Source organism: Apus apus, chromosome 3, assembly GCF_020740795.1.
Source record: "Apus apus isolate bApuApu2 chromosome 3, bApuApu2.pri.cur, whole genome shotgun sequence".
NCBI lineage: Eukaryota > Metazoa > Chordata > Aves > Apodiformes > Apodidae > Apus > Apus apus.
In genome coordinates this window covers 3,188,509-3,214,405 of record NC_067284.1, presented here as the reverse complement: position 1 = coordinate 3,214,405, position 25,897 = coordinate 3,188,509, and the positions used below count along the sequence as shown (strand labels likewise).

The 25,897-nt window shown below is 46.3% G+C and overlaps 1 protein-coding gene across 1 annotated transcript in view; it reads right to left on the bottom strand.

Moving 5' to 3' along the window:
• Positions 1 to 1,612: 1,612 nt before the first annotated feature.
• Positions 1,613 to 25,897, bottom strand: part of SCML4 (Scm polycomb group protein like 4) — a 42,904-nt gene continuing 18,619 nt past the window's right edge. Inside the window, exons 5-7 of the mRNA XM_051613156.1 lie at positions 16,644 to 16,910; positions 7,529 to 7,674; positions 1,613 to 1,738 (exon numbers count right to left, since the gene is read on the bottom strand). Coding sequence (XP_051469116.1) covers positions 1,613 to 1,738; positions 7,529 to 7,674; positions 16,644 to 16,910 — 539 coding nt within the window. The remainder of the gene's footprint in view (positions 1,739 to 7,528; positions 7,675 to 16,643; positions 16,911 to 25,897) is intronic.

Genomic DNA, 25,897 nt, shown 5'->3' with positions numbered 1-25,897 from the left:
GCCAGAAACACCCTCTGCATTCGGGCTTTTCTTGGATTAATCATCTGTAAGCGATGAGGGGCTTGTCCTGCTGGGAGCCTGAGATTCCTAGTCGGTATTTCTAGATGTGCTCGAGGGGAGAGTCGTGATGGTCAAAGCTCATCAAGGCAAGAAGCACCGCGGGTCAGGGCTCCAGCCTCAAGTCTATTAAGGCTGCTCCCTCTAGTGGGAAAAAGTGTTTTAGCTGCAGGAAAAAAAAAAACCCTTCCTCCTATTTTTTTGTAACTTTTCTTTTTTCTTTTCTTTTCTTTTCTTTTCTTTTCTTTTCTTTTCTTTTCTTTTCTTTTCTTTTCTTTTCTTTTCTTTTCTTTTCTTTTCTTTTCTTTTCTTTTCTTTTCTTTTCTTTTCTTTTCTTTTCTTTTCTTTTCTTTTCCTTTCTTTTTCTTTTCCTTCCTTCCTTCCTTCCTTCCTTCCTTCCTTCCTTCCTTCCTTCCTTCCTTCCTTCCTTCCTTCCTTCCTTCCTTCCTTCCTTCCTTCCTTCCTTCCTTCCTTCCTTCCTTCCTTCCTTCCTTCCTCCTTTCCTTTCCTTTCCTTTCCTTTCCTTTCCTTTCCTTTCCTTTCCTTTCCTTTCCTTTCCTTTCCTTTCCTTTCCTTTCCTTTCCTTTCCTTTCCTTTCCTTTCCTTTCCTTTCCTTTCCTTTCCTTTCCTTTCCTTACCTTTCCTTACCTTTCCTTTCCTTTCCTTTCCTTTCCTTTCCTTTCCTTTCCTTTCCTTTCCTTTCCTTTCCTTTCCTTTCCTTTCCTTTCCTTTCCTTTCCTTTCCTTTCCTTTCCTTTCCCTTTCCTTCCTTTCCTTTCCTTTCCTTTCCTTTTCCTTTCCTTTCCTTTCCTTTCCTTTCCTTTCCTTTCCTTTCCTTTCCTTTCCTTTCCTTTCCTTTCCTTTCCTTTCCTTTCCTTTCCTTTCCTTTCCTTTCCTTTCCTTTCCTTTCCTTTCCTTTCCTTTCCTTTCCTTTCCTTTCCTCTCCTCTCCTCTCCTCTCCTCTCCTCTCCTCTCCTCTCCTCTCCTCTCCTCTCCTCTCCTCTCCTTTCCATTTCATGTCTTCTTCTCAGTGGAGAATTCAAGTGTTCCAGATAGTGCAAGACACAGGGCTGTTCCCATCAGACAGGAGGTGACATCAAGCTGTGCTCTTCCAGCCCTGGAGCACCAGTGGTGGAGTTGGAGCCCATCTGCTCCAGGTCAGCAGTGGTTACCCCTCTGAGGCAGACCCGTGGTGAGGGAGGGACTCTTGGTTAGTCTTCCAACAGTCCTCACCATATGCTGTAGCTGTCTTTTGTTTTGGATTTCCCACTTCTAATTACAAAAATAGGGCTTACTATAATAAGAATAACAATAATCATAATATTCATGATACAAAATAATCATTGTAATCATATACTTTTTGGCAAATTATTAACACAAAGCAGCCCCAAGGACCCCATTGGGCTAAAAAAAGGTGACGATGCATAAATGTTAAAAAAGGGAAAGTCTTTGTTAGAAAAAAGAAGGAAAAACAATCTGCAAATGGATGCATTTCTGTAAGGCAACATGTTACCTTTAGTTTCCCATCTAGATTTCTGTTGTTGTCCAATAAATTGTCAAAACTTGGCTTGCTTGAGCTTATCAATGTGGTAACAGAGTTTCAGTGCAGGTCCCAGTTTCAGCCCCAGGTATTTCATGATCATGTCACTTTTTAGCAGCAGCAAAGCATTGCCATCGATCTCCTGGTGTCAAAAGAGAGAAGAAGCATCAAAATGTGGTCACCCCTTTCCAGTGCTGTGTCCCAACACATTACATAAGGAAAGGTGAATCAGAAACAACATGTCTTTTAGAGCAGCTAGCTGGAATGCCATGCATTTTGAAATTTCATGTTAAAAACTGAAATCTGAGGTATCACGGAAGGTAACTTTAAAGAAGGGGTTAATACTTTTTATTCTTCAAGGAACTCTAAGGCTTGTCGAGATTTAATAAATCAGGGTTGCTCTAAGCCCAATTCTGAGAGAAGCCAGTCAGCCCTGAGAGGAAGGAGTAAGTGATGGGGAGAGGGAGAGAGGGATGTGGCCTCAGGAACTGCTAGTAGCACACCTCTGAATCTCAGTTCCAGCTTTGTTCCTGGCTATCAGCATGTTTCACATGTTCCTAGTGCACTTCTATCCAGTGATATCTAGCTATCTGTCTGTCTGTCTGTCTGTCTGTCTGTCTATCTATCTATCTATCTATCTATCTATCTATCTATCTATCTATCTATCTATCTTTCTCTCTCTCTCTCTCTCTCTCTCCGGTTCTTTTTCTTAAAGATAGTAGTAACTTGCTGATTTCATTGTATGTATTAATACAATTTCCTACAATTTCATGTTGCCATCATGTAAGTGGAGGAAATTACCACCTAATTCAGTGTTTTCATCCCAGAGCTGTTGGCTTGGAAGCCTTGTGAAAGCACCAAGTGAGCACAGGGCAGCTGGGTGCACAGAGAAGCAGGCTCTGCTTTACTATGCACTGTGAAACACAGAAAGTTTCAGCTGCCCTGTCCTTCCTCACATCCTCAGCTTGTCTGGTTTTTCCTGACTCTACTGGTGGATCCACTAAAAAAAAAAAATCTACCCTCCTCCACAGTCTCCACTTACAAACTGGGACCATCAGAGCTAAACATAGCACATACTCATGCTGTGTATATTGTACTCTGGTTCTGATGGTCAGGTCTTTCCTCTGTGATCCATTACCTACTAATTAAGCACTACTATGGATCCTAATTTGCCCTGATCAGTATTATTCCATTCAGTAGGTGACTTAGCTGATGAGCAGTTAAGGTCACTTTCTGATTCACTCAATCAATGAATGCTCTTCATTGAGCAAACTCCAATCTATCCATGGCAGAAAGTATTTTCCCCTTCCCTTGCTCCTTCCTATTATCTTAAGGAAGTTAAGGGAAAGTAAGAATAAGTACAACTCATAATTAATATTTTTGTAAGAAAGAACAACTCCTGGAACTGTGGTGCCATAGGGTAAAAACACTGTCAAGGGTTTGGTGTGAAGGCAGCTGTTTCTAAATGCTGAGTTCAGCATTTTATGATTTCCTTTATTATTACTGTGTAGGGGTCAAAATTAAACTCCATGACAGGAGTATGCCAGAGGGAGTATTCACATCCAATTAAATATCCCATATTAGCCATGTCCCCGTGCAGATTGTTGGCTGGACTTCTCTACAGTATTACTGTGTCAGCCCTTTTAAACAATAATTTTTAAAAGAGGAATTCTGGAGCAGGGTCCCCACATCTGCAATAGCCCCACCAGATCTTGAACCAAATCAGGAGCTGGTAACATTCAGAGCCATCAGTGCAATTGGTTTGTTTCACAGGAGTTGAAATCTGACCCACTGCAACTTAGAAGGTTGGTGGAGATCATTGCTATGTTCCTGCAAGGGGGTGGACACAGCAAAGGGCTGAGCTGTGAGGGCTTGATACAGTGGGTATGAACACACAGCTTCCACTTGCAAGAATGAGTATGACTGTGTTTGTGGCAGCTGCTTGCAGCACTTGTGCTGAGGACACTGTTCAAAAAGCAGAATAGCCCCTGAACAAGCCCTGTGCCTGCAACCAAGAATAGCACTCGGTGGTGGATGTCCCCCAGGATGAGGCTTTTCATGAGAGAAACAAGTCTCCATCTTCACGAGTGTTTCAGCACTTAATTCTGAGTTAAATCAAAGACTTCACAGTCATTATCCTGCCTGGGATACATCCATAGCCTCTCTTTTGTGTTCTGCAATCTTGTGAACAAACACCAACCCTGGTAAGGTCACCACATGTGACAGGAGTGCAGAGAGTGGCAGCTCAGTGGTCAGTGCCCAAACACTGAAGATAAAGGTCTAGAGAAAGATGCATGCTCACAAGCCTGATGTCAAGCACCGGCAGAAACAGGTTGCTATTAGAATTAATTGGATTAATTGTGTTTAACTCAAAGCTTTTTGTCTCCTTCACACATGCATTCACCAATCACTGGCCATAATTAAACTGTCAGACCATAACATTGCTTCGATCCCTTCCAGCTTCAGTTTTCTACCTGCTAATTCCCTGTGTAACTCTTTGCCCTCCTCCATTTCCTCTCCTACAGTCTTTCTACCAAGTGTTTCTTGCTGACAGAGCACAGCAGAAGGGAGGTAGGAGGTAGCTTCATGGTCTTTGGTGGACACTCTCAGGAGCCACCTGTGTCAGAGCTCCTTGGGTGTCTTGGGAAGAAGAGAAGTTGATTTTCCTGGTGGGAAGAGCAGAACTAGGTCATCCTGAAATGCCTATTGCAAGAGTGGAGGATGCAGGCTGCACCTCTGAACTGCACGCTGGGAAAAGTAAGTGGCTTTGGGGCCTGTGGTCACAGAATCATAGAGTCATAGAATGTCTGGGGTTGGGAGGGACCTTTAAAGGTCACCTAGACCAGCCCCCCCTGCAGTGCACAGGGACCTTTTTAACTAGATCAGGTTGCTCAGAGCCTGTCAAGCCTGACCTTGAATGTTTCCAGGGATGGGGCCTCCTCCCTGGGCAACCTGGGCCAGGGTCTCACCACCCTGACACTCCAGAATTTCTTCCTGATATCTGACCTAAATCTCCCCTCCTCCAGTTTTCATCCATCCCCCCTTGTCCTCTCCCTCCCTGCCCTTGTCCCAGGCCCCTCCCCAGCTTTCCTGGAGCCCCTTCAGGCACTGGAAGGTGCTCTAAGGTCTCCCTGGAGCCTTCTCTTCTCCAGGCTGAACACCCCAACTCTCCCAGCCTGTCCCCAGAGCAGAGCTGCTCCAGCCCTCCCATCATCTCTGTGGCCTCCTCTGGACTCTCTCCAACAGCTCCATGTCCTTCTTATGCTGAGGGCTCCAGAACTGGACACAGTGCTCCAGATGGGGTCTTACAAGAGTGGACTAGAGGGGCAGACCCAAATGGCTTAATATAGCAGTGGAAAGGCACACTGTCCATGTGCAGGATACCTCTCCCTCAGCCTTTTCTTCCTGGTGGTTCCACCACTCTCTCCCTCCCAGTGTCATCGCTCGGATGAGCTGGTTGCCAGTGCAACCATTTCAGGTGATAGCTGGGCCTTGTCAATGACAGTAAGTGCTTCTAAGTAAATTATGCTCCTGCTTCATGGAAAGATTGAACATACAGGAAGATATGGCTAAGGTTAATGGACTAATCACTTGTCTCTCACCCCTGGGGTCTCCACGCTAATCCAGATGAGATTTGAAGGCTGAAAAATTGCAGGGACATATATAACTGGAAGGGATAATTGAATTGAGTTGTGTGGCAACCTTACCCAGCTTCTCACACCTATGGCACATTTTACAAGAAAACCAATGACAAGCAGAGCCCACAGGTGCAGGGTGTTTCACAAAGGATGACAGGGACAGTCTTTAGTGGCAATTTAGCTCAGTCTCTGTGGTCACAGAGCAGCTGGAGTATCGTGGCATGCTCAAGTGCAGCTGGCCCATGACTGCCTGCAGCATGTCACTGCCCTGCTGCAGGGTAACAGCACCTGGTGTCATCCTCTGCTACAACTGGAAATGAGGCAAAAATGGTGCTTCTGCAATGTATATATTTACAAGATGAACTTCAAATGTTCACTTTCCTTTGGGATGTACCTGTATATCTCCCAGGCCATGGCAGCTCTCTCTCCCTGATGCACAAACCCTTCTGGTAGTCTCAAAAACTCACTCTAAAGTAAGTTCCCTTAAACCTGAAGGCAGGTTCATTTTCAGGTGGTCATTTTCATTTCTGGATATTTTCATTTCATATCTGGAAATCCTGCATCCAGTGTGTAGCTGGAAGCCATCAGTTGTCTCCCTCAGCTCTTGTCTGCTACCCCACATTCCCACCCATCCCTGCTGGCCCATGGGTAAGGAATAGGACTTGGCCATCAAGGCCTCTCCTTTGCTTTGAAACCTAAGATGCTGATCAGCAGCCAGGGCTGGGGAGCTCTTCCTGTTTAGACCAAGGTCCAGGCACTTACATCCAAAGCTATGACCTCCAAGTGAGCACAGGCAAGGCACTTTCAGGGCAAAACCCATTTTCATATCCAGACTGGATTGATCAAGGGGGGATGGAGGAGGAGGAGAAGACTGAAGACACTATTGGGTTCATTGATGTCAATTCCCTATACAGCAGAAGAACAAGTAACTGAAGATCAGATGTTTACTGTCTTTCCCTTAGCTAATCAAGGGACATATAATTTCCACCACTGGAGATTGCCCAGCAAAAGCAACTACCATGTTCTCCAGTGAGTCAGCAGGTCTGTTGAATTTGGTTCTGTAGTGACATAATAATACTGAGGGGGAAAGGATTAAAAGCTGGGCTGTTTGGGGTTTCTCCTGCTTTGTATCTTGAGACACATAAAAATGTTCTTCAAAGAAGAATCATAGATGGACTGGGAGAAAAAACTGTCATTGAGATGAGGCTGACAATGAAATATGAGCATCAGACCCTCTGTGCTTTCTCTTGGGCTTGTCACAGAAACAATTTACTCTGGCATAGTTGGGAACAAATAGGGAGCAGTTCCTAATGACATTGTTGGCGTGTCCTATGAGTAGGATAGGACAGCATAGAATGGGATAGGAAAGGAAAGAGGAAAGAGGGAAGAGGGAAGGAAAGGAAAGGAAAGGAAAGGAAAGGAAAGGAAAGGAAAGGAAAGGAAAGGAAAGGAAAGGAAAGGGGAAAGGAAAGGGGAAAGGAAAGGAAAGGGGAAAGGAAAGGAAAGGGGAAAGGAAAGGAAAGGGGAAAGGAAAGGAAAGGAAAGGAAAGGAAAGGAAAGGAAAGGAAAGGAAAGGAAAGGAAAGGAAAGGAAAGGAAAGGAAAGGAAAGGAAAGGAAAGGAAAGGAAAGGAAAGGAAAGGAAAGGAAAGGAAAGGAAAGGAAAGGAAAGGAAAGGAAAGGGGAAAGGAAAGGAAAGGAAAGGAAAGGAAAGGAAAGGAAAGGAAAGGAAAGGAAAGGAAAGGAAAGGAAAGGGGAAAGGAAAGGGGAAAGGAAAGGAAAGGAAAGGAAAGGAAAGGAAAGGAAAGGAAAGGAAAGGAAAGGAAAGGAAAGGAAAGGAAAGGAAAGGAAAGGAAAGGAAAGGAGAGGAGAGGAGAGGAGAGGAAAGGAAAGGAAAGGAAAGGAAAGGAAAGGAAAGGAAATTTCAGTTGGAAGGGACCTACAATGATCATCTACTCCAACTGCCTGACCACTTCAGGACTGATCAAAGTTAAAGCATGTTATTAAGGGCATTGTCCAAATGCCTCCTAGACACTGGCAGACTTGGGCATTGACCATCTCTCCAGGAAGCCCCTTCCAGCATTTTCCACCTTCTTGGGTGGTTAGTGAACATTTGTTCAGTTCAAACCCCTCAGCAGTGCTGAACACCTTGCAGGGCCCTGCAATCAACTTGGCTGAGCACAAACCCTGCCTAGAGCAGCCAACAGCATCTGAGGGGGGGGGGGGGGGGGTGATGAGTGCTGACTATCTCTTGGCTTTAATTACCCAGAGATGCTAAGGGCATCCTTCTACGTACGTGTTTTCTGAAGAGCTCCACGTGGGGCCCTAAAGCATGAGGGTCTGCATCTTTCACAAACCACACCACGTCCTCCACCGTCCAGGTCAAAGGATTCTTGCTCGACGGCCGAGCTGCATCTTCTTGTTCTGATGAAGGACTTGAGGCTGTCAACACAAAAAAGCCCACAACAGTGCATGGCAGTGACACAGGGTGGTTGCCTGGGTTGGTAAGTGTGCAGGGGCACAGCATTGGACATCAGCTCTGTGTGTGCAAGTATCAGCCTGAGATGGTGGGGTGGGGAGAGAAGGGGTCTTGAAGCAGTTTCTGATCTGACTGCCTATCAGGAGACACGATCCCAGCTGGCAAATTGCATTAAAAAACATGAAACCCTCAGGTTCCTTCTGGGGAAGGAGCAATGTGCCAACTGCCAGGCTCTTAAACCGAGCTGCCCCTGCTGTCTGATCTGCAAGCAGCAGGGATCTTGGCTCCAGAAGGCACCAGCCTCCCACCTGGAGAGAAAGTGCTTCAGCACTAAACAAAGGACTTTGGTTGAATGCAAAAGCTAGAGGATAAAATCAGGATTTAGCAAATAGGGTTTTGTTGTGGTTTTTTTTTTTCTTTGCAGTCAGGTATTCAGACTTATTGTAGAGCTTAAAGGAAAGTTTCTAGTCTGTATCCTCCTAATCTTAGGCTCTCAGGAAGCTGGTGGTCCCCAAGGAATGCCTATTTGGAAAGATACTAAAACACACAAAGATGAACATTGCACATGTGACTTTTTAATGGTACAAGCCCTGGATGATTTAAGGTCACTTTGGCTTGCTGTAGCTTTAAATCAAGTGAATAAAGGCACATTGGAATGAAAGTGCATTTATGTTTTTATTCTTTGTCTCCACAGAATTATAAATCTCAGCCTCCACGTGAATATAATTTGCACCCCCACTTATGCTGCTTCTCTATTACAAGGACTATATCATGCTAGGCTACAGGAAATCTGTTTAAATATGTTTATATCCACACCAAGCAAACTTTGCATTGGCAGGTGGCAGTACCCAGCTGTACAAAGTGTCACTTGCCCAGTCCTGCTTCTCTCTTTCCATTAAGGCCCAGTTTTTAATGAGAGAGGTAAAAATTGTAAGGAAGTAGGCACTACAGAAGACAGAAAGGGAAATGGGAGAGTACAAGTAGAGGGAGACTAAAGATACCTGAAGTGGAGCCTGGAGAGACCACAAGTAGCCAAGAGGGCAATCAGAGCTGCTGAGGAGAGAAGGGCTGAGCTCTCCAGAGGAATAATCATAGAATCATGGAATCACAGAATCATAGAACGGTTTGGACTGGAAGGGATCTTAAAGACCATCCAGTTCCAACCCCCCACATGGGCAGGGACACCTCCCACCAGACCAGGTTGCTCCAAGCCCCATCCAACCTGCCCTTCAACACTGCCAGGGATGGGGCCGCCACAGCTTCCCTGGGCAACCTGGGCCAGGGTCTCATCACCGTCCAGAATTTCCTCCTCATGTCTCACCTCCATCTCCTCTCCTCCAGTTTTCATCCATTCCCCCTTGTCCTCTCACTACAAGCCCTTGTAAAAAGTCCTTCCCTCCCTCTCTATAATGAGCTTATAGAGACAGATGAATGGTGTGAGATTCCTCCTGTGTGACTCAGAACGTGAGGAAATGCAGTGGGCTGGGTTTGTGGCTTATGGAGATGGTCACTCCGTTGACTTCAGCAGAGCTGTGCTGATTTATATTAGCTAAAGCTCTGCCCATATATGCCCAGTAATGGCTTTATGGGCACGTTGGCCCCTCATTTCTTGCTGCCCTGCTCATCCCCTGGTAGAATGTCATGTCTATTTTGCAGTTATGAAGGATGAACTCCAGGAAGCAGCAGCGCTATGAATGTGCAAATCTGGTCGATGGGCTTCGTAATGGGATGGGATGTAAATATCATGATAATTACACCCTCATTTGCTAAGTCACTGCTCTGGCTATAAAGGACAAGGAATAGCCGCGGGTCCTCTTAATTAGACAGTGAGGGTTGGTTTTCGTGTGGACTCAGGCGACCCTGGGCTCTGCTCACAGAATTAATGGAATACACAACGGTGCAGACACCATCTGGAGCCCTTGGCACGAAATGCTGAAGACAAAGAGTGCAAAAATGAGCAGGGTAATCTTGGCCAACCCCTGGATCATCAGTAACATCGAGTCACTTTGTCAGGGACAAGCGGGAGAGCTGAGTCTGGTCTTGGAGGCAGAGAGGTGATGATTTCTGCCCTGCCTGAGCTGCTGTGGTCTGGGTGCCAGCTGATGTGTGGAGATACTGGGCTTGGCACTTCAAACCAAAGGTCAGGGAGAAAACCAGGCTTTCATTAACCAGCTGGGAAAATTAAAGGGAGTGGAGAAGGGTGTGGCAGCTTCCAAAGGATCTCAGAAGTTTCTGTGCTACTGCCATGGCCTGGGCAGGGGAGATGTGCCACTGCTGAGGACCACATTTTTTCCTTTACATTTGTATGAATATAAGGAAAGCCCAGGGGCCTCAGCCTAGGAATTCCAGCAGGCACAAAGAGAGCAGCCCCTGGTTCAGGGACTCCTCCCCACAACCTGCTGCTTCCAGAAATGCCAGGAAAGGGCAAAGGGAGAGTCCTGAGAGTGGTTGGGAACCCTCACAGGTATTGGAATTATCTGTAGTAAAAGCAAGGGGGATGAGAAGAAAAGGTTGAAATGACAGGGGAATTCTATTGACTTCTTTGCAATCCAGAGATCAATAGCATGAATCTGATTTTTTAAAGACAAATATAGAAATGACCTTTCTAAAGAGACTGCATGACTAGAGCTCTTCCAGAACCTAGCAGGTCAAGATAAACCTTTCAGATTCCCACCTGAGCTATAATATAATAATATAAACCCAAGGATTATGTGTAGATACTAACTGTTCAGATATTGTTTAGTCTTAATTTGGCTACCTAAGTGTGTAGGGTCCTGGATCCTCTGCTGCTTTTGCATTAATTAAGATGTGTTATTTTACTTGTGTGTGAGGGGCTACCTTTAAATGCTGTTAGCAAAACTGGGATACCACCAGCTTGCAGAGAAATATCTTGAACATAGTTTTCAGCTGGGGAGTCTGAAACAACCTGGTTTTCCATATATTTTAAAATGTTTGTTGTTTAATTCGCTCTGGCTTTTTACCAGCAAAATTCACCCATTTAAGTGCAATCTCCCTATTTGCAAAAGAAAATGAGTCATTTCAGGTTGACACAAAGGCACGGAATTTGTTCCAATAGCATCACTTTGCTGAAAGATGATATTAAGCACAAAAGAGTTTGATGGCAGCAGGGCAAGCACTATACATTTTTTCTTATCTGAAGGTATTCACACTTAACCTAAGAATTAGATAAATGAGGAAGTCTCATGTCTCCGGGGTATCCTATGCCATCCTGTCATCAGAATTAATCAGGAAGATAATGAATACTCAGATTACAAAGAGATGGGAGTGCTCGGGACCAATAATTATTTTTAGAGATGGTAATCTAGGTCAAATCCAATTTCCTGTTTTTGACAGACGGCAAAAATTTGTCAAATTAATGGAATGGGATATGGAAATGTAGGTAATCAGAGGGAAGCACTTCCCTCTCCTGCCTGAAGCGGGGCTGGGGAAGGAGAGTGAAGAGGTTCCTCTGCAGGGGAAGGTCTTGGGGCACCCCAGTTGACACCATTGCCTGCAACAGAAACAGCTGGAGATACCAGGTCAGTGGGCAAAGACCAGCAAAACTGATGGAAAGTCGTGGCCTGTCTTGGTCTGAGCTCTCACCCCACGTGGGCTTTTCTCTGGTCCTCACCTCTGGCCTCAGAACCTTTCTGAGAAAGAGGATGGAGAGGAAACAAGCCAACAACTGAACCACTGCAAAGGCATGACAAAGAAATCTAATGCTAAAATGGAGTTAAACCTGTGAAAGAAGGGAAGATAAATAACAGACTCCCTAAATATGTTCTTGGCAAACAAACAGAGCCCAGAGGGAGCACGGTCATTGATAGATAAGAGTGGAAAGGGAGTGACAGATGAACTTTAATATTGCTGCAGGCCTAAATGATTTCCTTGCCTCAGGGGAAGGGGGTGGGAATGAAATTTTAAAAGGTTTTCTCTGGTTGCACTGGAGCAGATAATAAGGAGCAGCAGATCTACTGAAACTAAGCAGAAGCAGCAAGCCCTCCGAGGTGCAGAGAAATGGGAATTGTTTTTAAAAACAAACCACCTCCCAGGTAAACAAGGACAGGAGGAAGACTTTGTAGAAGACACATTTCTGGAAGTCTAGGCCACACTAAGCAAAAGAGGAGGCTAACACAGGCATGTGGGAGAACACAATTACAGGATATTTATGGGTGCAGGGGGGGATTAACAAGGTACAGTCAGCAGAGAGCTCTGGAAAGAGTCGTAGAATCACTAAGGTTGGAAAAGACCTTCAAGATCATCAAGTCCAACCATCTGCCCTACAGCCCCTGACCATTAAACCATCTCCCAAAACACCATGTCCACACATTTTATGAACACCTCCAGGGATGGTGCCTCCACCACCTCCCTGGGCAGCCTGTTCCAAGGCCTCACCACTCTTTCTGTGAAGAAATTATTTCTAATATCCAATCTGAACTTCCCCTGGTGCAACTGGACCCCGTTTTCTCTTGTCCTATCACTGGTCACTGGGGAGAAGATAGGAGACTGGGCTTATCATGTTGATTTGCTCTGGCAGCAGCCTGCAGGAGATGCTGTACCCCACCTGGCTGGTTGCCTCAGCCCTGTGCCATGACAGGGCAGAGTCCTTGTCCCACCAGCACTGTGGCTGCTCCTGCTCCCAGCATGGCAAGCATGGCACAGGGACACAATGTTGGAGCTGCTCCTCCACCCACTGCAAGAGCAGCCCAGTACCCAGCTGCATGAGATGTGGCCTTCAACGTTTGTTTGGCCTTTTCTTGCCCTGCCTGTCTTGTGCAGGGGAAAAAGACAAGGCAGCTCACTGACAGCACTGGAACTTTCAGGCTGTAAATGTCCTCAGGAATTAACAGGCAGGCTGTGTTTGCCCAAGAAGTGGTACCCACTGGTGCCCCTGCCATGCCACCAGCAGCTCCTCTGCCACTGCCTTGGGATGTGTTGGATCTGGTCCCCGTGGGGTGCTGGCAGTGTTATTCTGGAAACAGAGGAACTTCAGCCCCTGCACTCCCCCAGTGTTTTCAGGAAATAAATGCATTGGCAAGCAGGATTGCCTCTTTAACAGAGGCCCTCAGGTGATAATAATTAACTGCTAATATTGGATAATAAAATCTACATAAAAATAACAAGCTACAGGGCAAGGTTAAGGTTCTGATGTTGTGGTTGAATGTGCAATTCTTCATACTTGGAATAAAGGCTTTGTTTGTTCTGTAAGCAGACTTGGAAAGGTTTATGATGTCCTTGACTATTCCTTACATGATTTAAGAACTTCAGTTTGGCAAATGATGACAGGACAGTGCATGTTTATCTGTTAGCAGCCCTAACTGGCTTTCTGAAATCAGCTGAGGTTTTTTTTATTTGTTTGTTTGTTTGGGTTTGTTGGTTGGTTGGCTTTTTTTTCAGTTTTGTTTAGCATAATCATGGAGATTTAGGCATCAAACTTCCTATCACATTAATGAGAGCTTTGATGTTTAATCTCATCCATTCTGCTTGAAAGAGATGTGCTGCTATGCACTGAGATGTGTTTTATGGTTATAGGTTTTTCCATGATGCTTGCTCACCATGATAAATAAGGCAAGCTATTTTTCAAAAATATCCACAAACAAAGAGGATCACTTTGAGGTTTCAGAGAGGAATTCTTCCTCTTTTTAATGAGTCCTGCCCATCCCTGCCTTGTAAATATGCAAACTGAGAAGGATAAGAACAGAGACTGTCATGCACCGTTTACTCATCTTTGCTCACTTCTGATTCAGCAGCACATAAATTATCCCTAGAAAGAGGAAAAACACATGCAGAAGCATTGGAGAGAGAAGAGATTCCGAAGACCTTTTCAAGAGAGATTTTGCAAAGTCACTTATCAAACTGTAGTGTGGCTGCTCTAAAGCAAGTACAGAGAGACGTGGATTTTTAAAGCCTGTGATTGGCAGCAGAAGAGGAAGCAGCACAGTGGGTGAAGTGTGAGGGCTGTGAAGAAACTCAGTCTCTAATTTTAAGGAGGAGCAATGCTTTGTAGGACACTACAGTGGGAATTCCAGCATTACAGAGTTGACACTATTGCAAACAGAGAAGGAGATGAAACCAGGAGGTGAGTGGGAGCGGCACCGTTTCGTGCTGGAAGGGATCTCGTGATGAATCTGTGGGCACCTTGACTTCATGGGTATCACTGCAAACTGCCTGGCTGTGTCTGAGAGCAAATGACCCTCCTCTGCCTCAGAGATCCCAGCTCTTCCCCGTGCGCTGTGGGAGACCCTGCTGGAGGCCCCAGAAAGCAGCTGAGTGGATCAGAGGAGATGCAGAGGATGGTGGTGGCACAAACACACACTAACGATCTGGGCTGCTGCACAGTGGTTCATGTTGGTGGAGCACCAGGAATTGCTGTTCCTTCTGTTGGAGACCTTGACAGCAAACCCATCTCTGCATGGGTTTGTGAGGACCTTTGTGACAGACCTTTATCTACAATGGATGAAACTGGGACTAATACATTGCTGATAATTATAAATAAGCAATATAAATACATCAGTAACCGTTTTTGTGCTCTTCACTGCATAACTGCCCATTTTAGGGAGCAGCTGTTGAGCTGACCAAAGGACCCAAAGGACCCAGAGGAGCTAATCCATGCAAGAGTCAAATACTCATCACATTAAAAACATTAAGCAGTTTTGGGATGAGTCCTGTCACTCCAAAGTATCCTATGTAGCAGCTTAGTCACAGAATCATTAAGGTTGGAAAAGATCTTTAAGATCGTTAACTCCAACCACCAACCCAACCCCACCATACCAACTAAACCATGTCCCAAAGTGCCACATCTACACATTTTTTTAACACCTCCAGGGATGGTGACTCCACCACTTCCCTGGGCAGCCTGTTCCAGTGTTTGACCACTCTTTCAGTAAAGAAAATTTTCCTAATATCCAATCTAAACCTCCCCGGGCACAACTTGAGGCCATTTCCTCTCGTCCTATTGCTGGTTATTGAAGGCTTAGAAGAGACTTCACTGAAAAGTAAAATTACTGAAATTAAAAATAGCTTCAAAGACATCCACACATCATGGGTGCCGGATGCAAAAGCAATCTCTTCTTCTCTCCTCGAAGTTCTTTAATATATTTCAAGCTAGAGAAATATAGGAACCTGCAAAGCCTATTGAATCACTCCTCTATGATTTTCCCATTGGTTCAGTTCTAGAGAAAAGATGTGCCATCTTTTAGGCTTTCATTTTGTAAAGACTGCCAACTGTGTGGGAAGTCATGATAAGAGAGATGGATGGCACTGTCTCCTGAAGCTTAGTGCCCTGATCAAGGACCACAGCAAGTTTTCATAAGGCTGAGGTTGGGAAACAGTGAGATTCACAGTCAGAAACAAGAAGGGAACGTAATACAGCTGAGCAAGCTTAAGGGGCTCTGATTTTAAGCTTCTGTCCCTTGAAAGTAGATTCAAACCCCTGATACCTCAGCTTTTCTCCACACAACACATTTTCAAGCATGGGAACACAGCAATTTGAGGATGCTAAAAAAAAAAAAAGCATTCAATAAGCCACTGAGTGATACAGGGAAGAAAAATCTATGAAGGGTTACTAAATATGAATCCACCACTTCTGGTTCAGGAAGCTCCTGAGCCACAAATTTCTGAAGGTGGAGAGGGAAGTGCCACCATCTCTGCACTTACCTCCTCCCTGGGGGTGTGCTGCTGTCTCATGCTGGAGACACAATGCTCAGCTCAACAGACCTTTGGTCTGACCTGCTCTGACCCTTCCTGTGTTGCTAGGAAGGGATAATGACTGACCCCATGTAGAATGATACAGATTTTTCAAAGCAAGGAAGTAACAACCTTGTTAAATCTTGGCTCCTCGCAGCTGCCAACTAAGAAGCTTGACAAAAGGGTCCCAGGGAGTCTCTAGGGAAGCAGTGGGAGAAGGGAAAATGAATCCTGTGCACGGGAAGCCTCTTGTTCTCCCAGCACCTGACGACACTGGCCCAAGAGGGAGTGAGCAAGATCTGAAAGAAAAGGCTTTTCATTTCCTTTTCTTTGGAACTGAGGCCCCTGGTTCTCAGTGACAACCTTTTACAAGTTGTTTGCAGCAGGGCATTGCTATTCTAGCCACTTTGCTTTGAGTAAACTTGACTCTGTAAGTAAAGAAAAAGAATGCTGAGAGCTGAGTGCTTATCTGTGCTCTGTGTAACAGAGTAACAGGTAAACCAGGGAAACTAGTGTGGGAAAACTACAGCAAAGCGAGTGATGGTTTTCATAGAGTCATAGAGTCACAGAATGGTTTGAGTTGGAATGGACCTTCAAGATCTTCTAGTCTTGACCCCCCTGCATGGGCAGGGACACCTCCCACCAGCCCAGGTTGCTCCAAGCCCCATCCAACCTGCCCTTCAACACTGCCAGGGATGGGGCAGCCACAGCTTCCCTGGGCAACCTGGGCCAGGCTCTCACCACCCTCACACTCCAGAATTTCCTCCTCATGTCTCACCTCAATCTCCCCTCCTCCAGTTTTCATCCATTCCCCCCTTGTCCTCTCCCTCCCTGCCCTTGTCCCAAGCCCCTCCCCAGCTTTCCTGGAGCCCCTTCAGGCACTGGAAGGTGCTCTAAGGTCCCCCTGGAGCCTTCTCTTCTCCAGGCTGAACAGCCCCAACTTCCTCAGCCTGTCCTCATCAGAGAGCTGCTCCAGCCCTCAGATTATTTTCGTGGCCCTTCTCTGGACATATTCCAACAGGTCCACATCTTTCTTGTGCTGGGGGCACCGGAGCTGAACACAGTATTCTAGGTGGGGTCTCAGCAGGGCAGAGCAGACTGGCAGAATCACCTCTCTACATCTGCTGGCCACACTTATTTTGATCCAGCCCAGGATGGAGCTGGCCTTCTGGGCTGCAACTGCACATTGGTGGCTCATGTTCAGCTTTTTGATCCACTAATACCCCCAGGGAAGGTGTGATCTTACCACTTCTGTTTCCTTCCAGATAGCTCCCGTTTATCGTTGGGCTGGAGGTCTGATGCCTCAGGCCAGTAGATGAGGACCCCCCTGAAGATGCCTGGGCAGGACGATGGCTGCAGGAGGAAGAGGAGCCTCCAGGAGAACAACCATCTGCAGGACTCTGCCGGGGGGTGTAGGTGGAGCCTGTGCAACCAGAGGCAGGATCAGCAGGATCCAGGTTGAACCGCTTTGCGTTGCTGGGATCAACCAGGTAGTCCTCAGGTGTGGCTGTTTCTGCTCAGGAAGCCAAGACACAAAAGAAACATCCGTAAGACAGAAGCAATTTTAATTCAGCCCTTGAAAAAATAATTAAAATGATATATTTCTGTACTTTTTTGGCAAAATTCCCTTTCTTCTGGCAAAAAGTTTAACTCCTTTTCCAGCTGTCTTTGCAGACAGCTGGTTGCTGGAGGGATCCTTGCTGAGAATTCATAAATAATGAAGGAGATGACAACCACTCAGAAGTCAGGAGGGTCACAAGAGGAAAACTATGGCTTGATGTGACTCATCTGCTATCAGCCTATGGCAACAATCTCCATAAAGTCCTAGGCCACTGACTGGTGGGTCCCATTTGCCTCATAACGTTCCCCCAGATTCCACCAAGACTGGAGGCAATTGTGCTGTGGTTGTTTGCTCTGTCTTTCATTTTAAAACAGGAAACTTGAAAGGAAGAAGACAAAGACAACAGGGCAATCTATCTGTTGGGTCCATAATGCCTGGCAGCCAGTAGGAGGGAGTGAAGGTAAAGAACCAAAGCATTCTGGCTGCAGGTCCCAAAACTAACCAGAAAATATCCTCAGCTACAGATGTCCATCATGCCTGGTATCCCACAAGGAGAGCAGGATTGATGGCTGAGGAGCACACCTAAGGTTTACCAGGGGCAGAGATGTGTGAGTGAGTCACTGGGACCTGCCTTGGCCTCAGACACACGTCAGCATCATGGATGACTGCAGACCTCTCCTCTGGGTTGCACTTCTCACACTGTGTAGGAGCCAAATACTTTGCTTTTCAGACTCCTTCCAATAAACCACACTTGGCACTTGCAGACCTATTTTAGAGACTTCTATTCCCCTCTGCTTGGGGGTCTAATGCTCAGGCATGAGGCAGCTCTAGCCCCAGGTTTTGCAGGACACAGACTTTTTTTGCCAGTTCCCCTCAGACCTAGGTCAAAGTCCATCTTGCTTTGCTGTCTGGTTTGAGATCTCTTTGTCGGTGTCATTGTCCTCCTCTGGCCACTCCCAGTCTCCTCCTCAATACCCAAGCTCCTTCCTGCTTGCCTTTTTTGTCCTCACAAAACATAGTCAAAGCTCTTCCCATTCCCACTGCCGTTCTCCCTGCAAAACCAACAGTCACCCAGACCCAGGACCCTCTCCTCCACTTCCACCACTGAGACACAAGCAGAGCCCCAGAAAACCTCTCTGAGATCCATACAAATCCTGGCAATCAGCTCTTCAGAAGTTCCCACTCTTCCCTGGGTGAACCAAGGTGTTAATAAACAAGGTGAACAGGGAGCCCCCAGAAGAGGAAGGTGCCTCCCATTGCCCCACAATATTTCTTTGGGCTGTTGAAAATGTCACCTTCCTTATCATGACTTCTCTCCCTCCAGAGACACCTGAGAAGGGTGAAATCACCCCCGTGGTGTTGTACATCTCCATCTCTGTCTGAGCAACACACTCCTCCTGACAGATTGTGTAGCCTGTTGGAAGAAATTATGCTGGAATTTATGCTACAAGACCCAAACCCCATTGCTAAGAGATGTTGAGACTGTACATAATAGAGTTTTCCTTTTAATTTACAATTTTACTCTTTTCCTTTGCAAAAATAAAAAACCCAACCAACAAAACCTTGGCAACTGTGTGCTGTAGTTGATGTTAAACAAACATGATTTAGCTTGACAACTCAAATGCTCAAGAGCTGTGCCATGCCAGCATCCTGGCTCGTGTGTCAAGCCACAGCACAGATTTTTGTTCCATGATTGCCTGACTTCATTTTATTGCTGCTGGATTTCAAAACTTTATCCCATTCTGGGCCAAGGCTGGACTCACCATAAGGCAAACCTCAGATCTGAGGGGCAGCTGTAAATGTGAAGTTTCCTCACTTTAGGGCACTTGCCTTTGCAATTGCAAGTAACTTCCCTTTAGCAAGGCTTTTTTTCCTTAGATAAATTGAATTCTTGCAGCATGCATTCAGGTACCCTGCTGCTTCCTGCCAGGGATTTCTGAGCTTGGATCTCACACAAACACAGATAGGGTGTAATTCACAGAACCACAAATTCATCATGGTTGGAAAGGACCTCTGAGGTCACTGAGTCCAACCATCAACCAAACAAACCCCAAACAAACCCCACCAACCACGCACACTCCACCAGAAAATACCCACTAAAAACCAAACCAAACCAAGAAAACAAACAACCAAAAACCAACCAAACAAAACAGAAACAAAAAATCCCCCACAACCCGGGCCACCCTGAGGTGCCACATCTACACATTTCTTGAATACCTCCATGATGGTGACTCCACCACCTCCCTGGGCAGCTGCTCCAGTGCCTGACCACTCTTGCAGTAAAGAAATCTTTCCTAACATCCAATCTAAACCTCTCCTGGCACAACTTCAGGCTATTTCCTCTGGTTGTTATTCACTTGGGAGCAGAGCCCAACTCCCACCTCCCTGCAACCTCCTCTCAGGCAGCTGCAGAGGGCAATGAGGTCTCCCCTCAGCCTCTTCTTCTCCAGCCTAAACACCCCCAGCTCCCTCAGCCTCTCCTCACAGGACTTGTTCTCCAGCCCTTCCCCAGCTTGGTGTCTCTCCTCTGGACACGCTCCAGCCCCTCCATGTCCTTCCTGCAGTGAGGGGCCCAGAACTGCCCCCAGGGCTGGAGCTGCAGCCCCACCAGTGCCAGCACAGGGCACCAGCACCTCCCTGCTCCTGCTGGACACACCATTCCTGATCCAGGCCAGGATGGGGCTGGTGTCCTTGCCCACCTGGGCACACGATGGCTCAGGCCAACCAGTTGTCACCCAGCACCCCCAGGTCCCTCTCTGCTGGGCTGCTCTCCAGCCACTGCTCCCCAAGCCTGTAGCATTGCCTGGGGTTGTTGTGACTGAAATGCAGGACTTGGTCTTGTTGAACCTCATGCAATTGGCCTCAGCCCATCAACCCAGCCTGTCCAGGTCCCTCTGCAGAGTCTTCCTACCCTCAGGCAGATCAGCACGCCCACCCAATTTGGTGTTGTCTGCAAACCTCCTGAGGGTCTCCAGAGCAGTTCAGCTAACGGAACAGTAGCATAAGAGAAATGGGAATCAGATACTCTGAATCTTTCTCCCTAACCTCCAACAGAAGCCTAAATTGTCCAGCAATTGAGCTAAATACCTGGCTTTCCAGACTCCTCCCAATAAACCCAAGAAAATCCAATCAAGCCTCCTCATTCAAAGGAATTTAATTACTGTGTAGAACACTTGCAATAAAAGCCTCTTACGCATAAAGAAGACAGCTCTTGCTGCAGCATCCTGCCTGCACCACGTGGAATAATTATGCCTCTTGTGAATCATTACCTCTTTATTCCAGGAAAAGGATCCTCTTTTAATATGATAACAATATGAAGAAGATGCAGACTATCAAAACAACAAACAGCACATTAAAAGAGCCCTGCTAAGTAAACGTCACACAGCTTTTATTGCTATGGATATAAATTACTCCAAAACTTGTGAGCAGACACCAGGGATTTTTGACTGATGTCAGACACCCAGTAGTCCTGGGAGACAGGACACAAGCAGGTGGAAGGACACTCATGAGTTGTGTATGAGACTAGGACAAGGAGCCAGATGCTGTCAGTTCTGTTTCTGACCCTGCTTAAGACTCTTTTCTTGATCTAGATCAATTTATTCCACATGTCTCTGCTTCAAAAATGGAAGTAATGATGCCTGTTTCCAAGGACCAAGCAGGAACCTTCATTCATTACGTTTGAAACATGTCCCAGTGGAAGGTGCTCTGGGAATTTAAAAAGTCATATTCATGTCTTCATTGGACAGGGGGAAGCAGGGATCATCTCAAGCAGCCAGGGTTTCTAAGGAAGCCTTTTCAGAGCTTCTGATCTTCACACATTAGGGCAGGAGAAGACAAGTGCCTTTCATTACCCCCCCCCCAGAGTAGCAGAGAAGAGGTGAGGGTTACTGGGGACAGTCTGTATGGGTTTCACCAAGGATCAGCCACACCTGACCAATCTGATTGCCTTTTATCATAAAGCAACTGGGTTTGCAGGCAAAGGGAGAGCAGTGGATGTCATGGCCTTGACTTCAGCAAGGCTTTCAACACCATCTCCCACAATATTGCTTCTAAGTGAGAACATTATGATTGGGATTAGTGAGAAACTCTTTGGAGGATCAGGCTTAGTGGGTGGCAGTTAACGTGTTGTATGTGGGCCAGTAAGACCACGGGGGTCTAACCTGGTGTCATGGTTTAGTCTCTGTGATACCAGAGAAATGGGTGAGTTTAGCAGAGGGCCACCAAGATACCATGGGCCTGGAGCACTTGCCCTGCCAGGAGGAGCTGGGGGAACAGGGCTTGTTCAGCCTTGGGAAGGGGCAGCTTGGGGGTAGAAACCTAGCAGCAGCCCACAGGACCGTCGGGAGGTCACCAAGAAGATGGAGCCAGGCCACTCACAGTGGTGCAGAGCAGAACAAGAGACAACAGGCAAAAATTGAAATGAAAATGTAAGGAGAAACTTTTTCCTTGTGAAGACACTGGGGCAGTGGCAGAGGTTGACCAGAGAGACTGTGCAGGTTCTGGCATGGGGAGGTTTTCCAGACCCAGCTGAACAAAGCCCTGAGTAACCTGGTCTGACCACAAAGCTGACCCTGCTTTGGGCCCTGCATTCTACCAGAGACCTCCTGGGGTCTGTTCCCACCTGAACTGTCCTCTCATCCTATGACTGACATCTCCACTGTAAGAAGCAGCCACAGGGGGTAGGGGAGGGCCATGGCAATGGCTTGTGTGAAGGGTCCAGGGCCTTATAGTGGCACAGGAGACAATGAGATGGACAGTTTCCACTGCCCAAAACCTACAAAAGACTGTGGACGCTCTTTGTGTTCCTATTTCTGCAACTCCTTGTTAGTTTGCACAACGGAGAAGCTGTGTGAGTTGGGGCTCTACCAACAATGGGTATAAAAATATCTGCATTTTGTGAGCTCCCAGAAGGCCTTGTGAAGTGTATGGCTTTCCCAGCTACTAATCCCACTTTGGCCAATTAGGGGAAAACATGTTTTCCATGACAAGAGAGGAAAACGGTAACTCTCTATTGAGGCTTTAAATGCAACATTTTCATAAATCTGCAGCTTAGCTCTTTTGAATTCTGTCACACTTCTGTATTTTATTTTCTAGGTAGTCAGCAGAAGGGCACACATTGATGAGAAATTAGTACCCAATGTTTTAAAGCAGGATTTATGAGAAAGCTGCTTTGAGCCTTTGCTCTGAGCACAGCAGTCTCTGTTACAACTGTTCACCACCCTGAGATCCTCAAAGCCATTTTGGCAGAGTTTTCCTTTCCAGGAATGGTGCACAGGCACCTGGATTGAAAACCCAAGGCTGTTACGTGCAGCACACCTTAAAATGCAGCAAAGGAGGTGAGAAAAGAAGCCAACTACTTTCCTCATTTAAAAATCCACATTCCTCTAGCTGCGTTTCTTCAAAGTAGCAGCCTGGGTGGTTCCTGGCCCAGTACCTGAAGATGGGTCAGCTGAGAGTTAAACCAGCATGAGAACCTACAGCTCACTTCCCAGCTCTGCTGCATACCTCTGGAATGACCTTGATCAGGTCATCTGTCATCTCTGGGGCCCAGTTCTCCATTAGGATGAAGAAAAATACTTTTTTTTGTCTCTCATCTCTGTAATATGTCAAGTCCTTTGCCTCAGTGGCAGCTAAATGCCACTACAGCATCCACAGAGATAGATGTGAATGCAGAACACATCCCATGGACCTTTGGTAGCACCTGGGAATAGAGACACTCCAGAAAGACAAAAAAAATCATGTCTCCCACTGTGCATTAGGTAAGCAAATGAAAATCAATTTCAAGTCAAGCAGGAAATGAAGTAGAGTGTATACTCAGGAAAGATGATCCTTAGCTGACAGTTTCCTGAGCAGATCTAATCACTCACTTTTTCTTCTTTGTCTTAAAAAAAAACCCCAAACAACCATATTGTGCTAAAATTGTTTCTATAGGTAAAAGCTCTTTCTGCACTCCAGAGACACTCTGTAATCTGCCTTTTCTCCTCCCAAGACAAACACACCTTAGGCTGTTTTCCTCAGCTGCTGCTGCTCCCACATCACTTCTTGTGTTGCATCCCTCTCTCCCTTTACCTGTCTCAGGCTCCCTTTCCTTATTCCCCTCCATCTGCTCCTCCCTCTATTCTTCCCCATCATCTCTTCCTACTGGCTCTTCCATCATATTCCCACCATCTCAACCTTGCTCCACTGTTGCTTTCCCACACAAGCAGCATCACCCTTCTCCCATTTTCCCAGCTATTTTCCTGTCTCTTTGCTATTTCCCCTCCTCCTGCACTGCTGACCTGCCTAGCCATTTCTTCCCCAGGCTGTTCCCCTTCCATCCATCTCACTCTGTCATTCATCCAGCTTTCCCTCTCCTGATAGCCCAGCCTTTCTCTGGGTTTGCCCCCAGATTGTCACTTGCACAGCAGAGCCCAAGGTCAAGGCAGTGAACTGGGACCAGGATCCTCTTTCCCAGTTAACAGGCCATGTCCTGCACAAGCCTGTGAAGGTTGCACAAGGCACCCATGGAAACCTTCATGCCCCCCTCTGAGCACCCCAGACAGTGTTCCCAAACCAGGGATGTCCTCTTTTGCACCCCAGTAGCTTCCTGGGGCAACTGCCCTTCCTTCTAGACCAATATTTTTATGTCATTTCATAACCTTGGACTCCACCACCTGCAATGCTCAAGCATTTGTATTTGCTCTAATTAAATTCCCCATTAACTTCTTTTCCTCAGAGTCAATATAGATTTCTTTCTTTTTTTTTTTTTCTTCTCCCCCACTTTTCCTTTTTCACGTTGTCTCCTGTTCCTCATATCATTTAGTGATGGGCTTTGCCCTCTGACCCTTCCCTGTGCCTTTTTAAGTGCTACCATATATTTTCTATAATGGGTTGACCAGATGTGAACTCCATATTTTAAGCTGCATGATATCATATCTTCCTCAGACCTCTCCTCTCCCTCAGCCAGGGCCAGCCTTTTCTCATCTCCCAGTCATTTTGAGAGGAGCCAGCCACAGTGTCAAAATCCTGTGGAGAACCTCCTTGGACAGTTTTATCTTCACCTGTATTTTATAGTTCCTGAGCTTGGCTCCAGCTTCCCACACGAAGATGGCACTTGCCCTATCTGGGAGGCAGGGGGTAGGAGTGGGAGGGGACAGTTCTAAGCAGTTGTGGAGGTTAGAAACCATCCAGCTCAACCTTCATGGAAGGAAAAATAGAAGTGGAGAAACACAAAAAGCAAATGCAGCAAAGCAGAAGGAAATACTTCTGGTGAGTTTCACTATCAGTTCAACCTAGTTAAGCAGGAGAAGGAGAGACCAGAGAGATCTAAACAGTATTTAAGAGTGTGAAAGAGATGCCTTAGTTCTGAATTGCTATCTTCTGTTTTAACATCAGCTCTTATAACAAAAAAACCCCACTTTTTCTGTGTCTGCCAAACAGCCTCACACATTTCCGTCCAGTCAGAAACAGACTATGGACCTTATCTTCCTTGCAGCTTGAGCCTGCATGCATCTATCTAAAGATAAGAGCTTCCTGTGATGGATTAAGACTTTCCAGCTCTGCCTGCTGTGATTTACTCTGGGATTACAGCATCAGCCCATTCTTTTTAGCTCCATCTCCTGTCCAGACATGCAGCACAATGAAAATATAATGTCACCCTTTAGCAGGCATTTCTACATCATGTCAACACCCCTCTCTGGTGCATGCATCTGCACCCATCAGGGCTGGGCACGGGCTGGACCCTTTCCAGGGTTTGGCTGGAGAAGGAAAATGTTACAGGGAATGACATCTGGTTTGTGGCAGCAGTGCTGCTTGCTGCTTGCCAAGGTGAAGTGAAGTGACATGGAGACGTGTCCCCAAGGAGCCACAGCATCCCTGAGGCTGCTGCAGAGGCAGCAAGTGAGCAGGCAGCCCAGGGCATCCACTGACAGAGTTTCAGGGCTGTCACGCCTGGTGTCTCAGGGATAACTTTGCATGGGTTATAGGAACACACAGTTCCATCCACGGGGGGAGGGGGAAAGGGTGGTACTAGTCAGTCAGAAGAGAAAAATGTAAATATTCCTCATCCACTTGTGAATGTGGATATTAGGAACACGGAAACCACGAGAACCAGCAGTGAATTCCCCAGGGTTTATTCCGAGGCTTTACTGCACCACGTACCACCTTGCTGGGTCCTAGCTGCTAAAAAAAGTATTTTGCAGTAACTGAAATGCTGAGTCCCCCAAGGAGAAGCTGCCAGGCAGCTAACATCAAGAATGTGAATTTTTTAAAGAATATTCCAAAACCCAATGTTGTCCTGATTACAAGGATTTCAGCACAGGCAATTGTTTTTCATTATTTAAACCATTTCCCCCAACTGTTTGCAGCCCAGACAACAGCCACATTGTGTTTAATGCAGTAGAACCAGGGAATGAAACCAGCTGGGAACAGATCAACATGGTTTTATTGTCCAAACTGAGTAAAAAGGTAAATTCACAAGCTAGCTGCTGAAATACACAAGATTTAATAATAAAAGGTGCTCATGTGTGTAAATAACCCATTGAGGAGTATTATTATTATTTGTTTAAGTGCCTGGGGATGTTTGAGTAGATGTCTTGTGTTGCAATGGAGAGGTTTTAGCCCCATGTCACAGTGTAGGCAAATGGTTCAGGCACTGCAGCCCCCTGAGTGAAGGCAAAGGGATTTCAGTGACACAAGGATCTGGCCTTCAGAAAAAAAAATCTTCCTTTGATCCCTTCCTCCCAATTTCAGACCTGCTCCTCCATCCTCTCCCCTGCCTTTATGTTCCACCAAAGTGTGCATCAAGAAAAGGAGATTTATTGGGGTTGTGGAGTTCTGTGTCATAGCACAGCCATAGTTCTGCACTGGCAGAGGGAGACAGGAGAGGCTGCCATCCATCTTTTCTGTCTCCAGCTTGGAGCAGAACCTAGAGGGGCTTCTCTGTCTAGGTAGTTTATAAT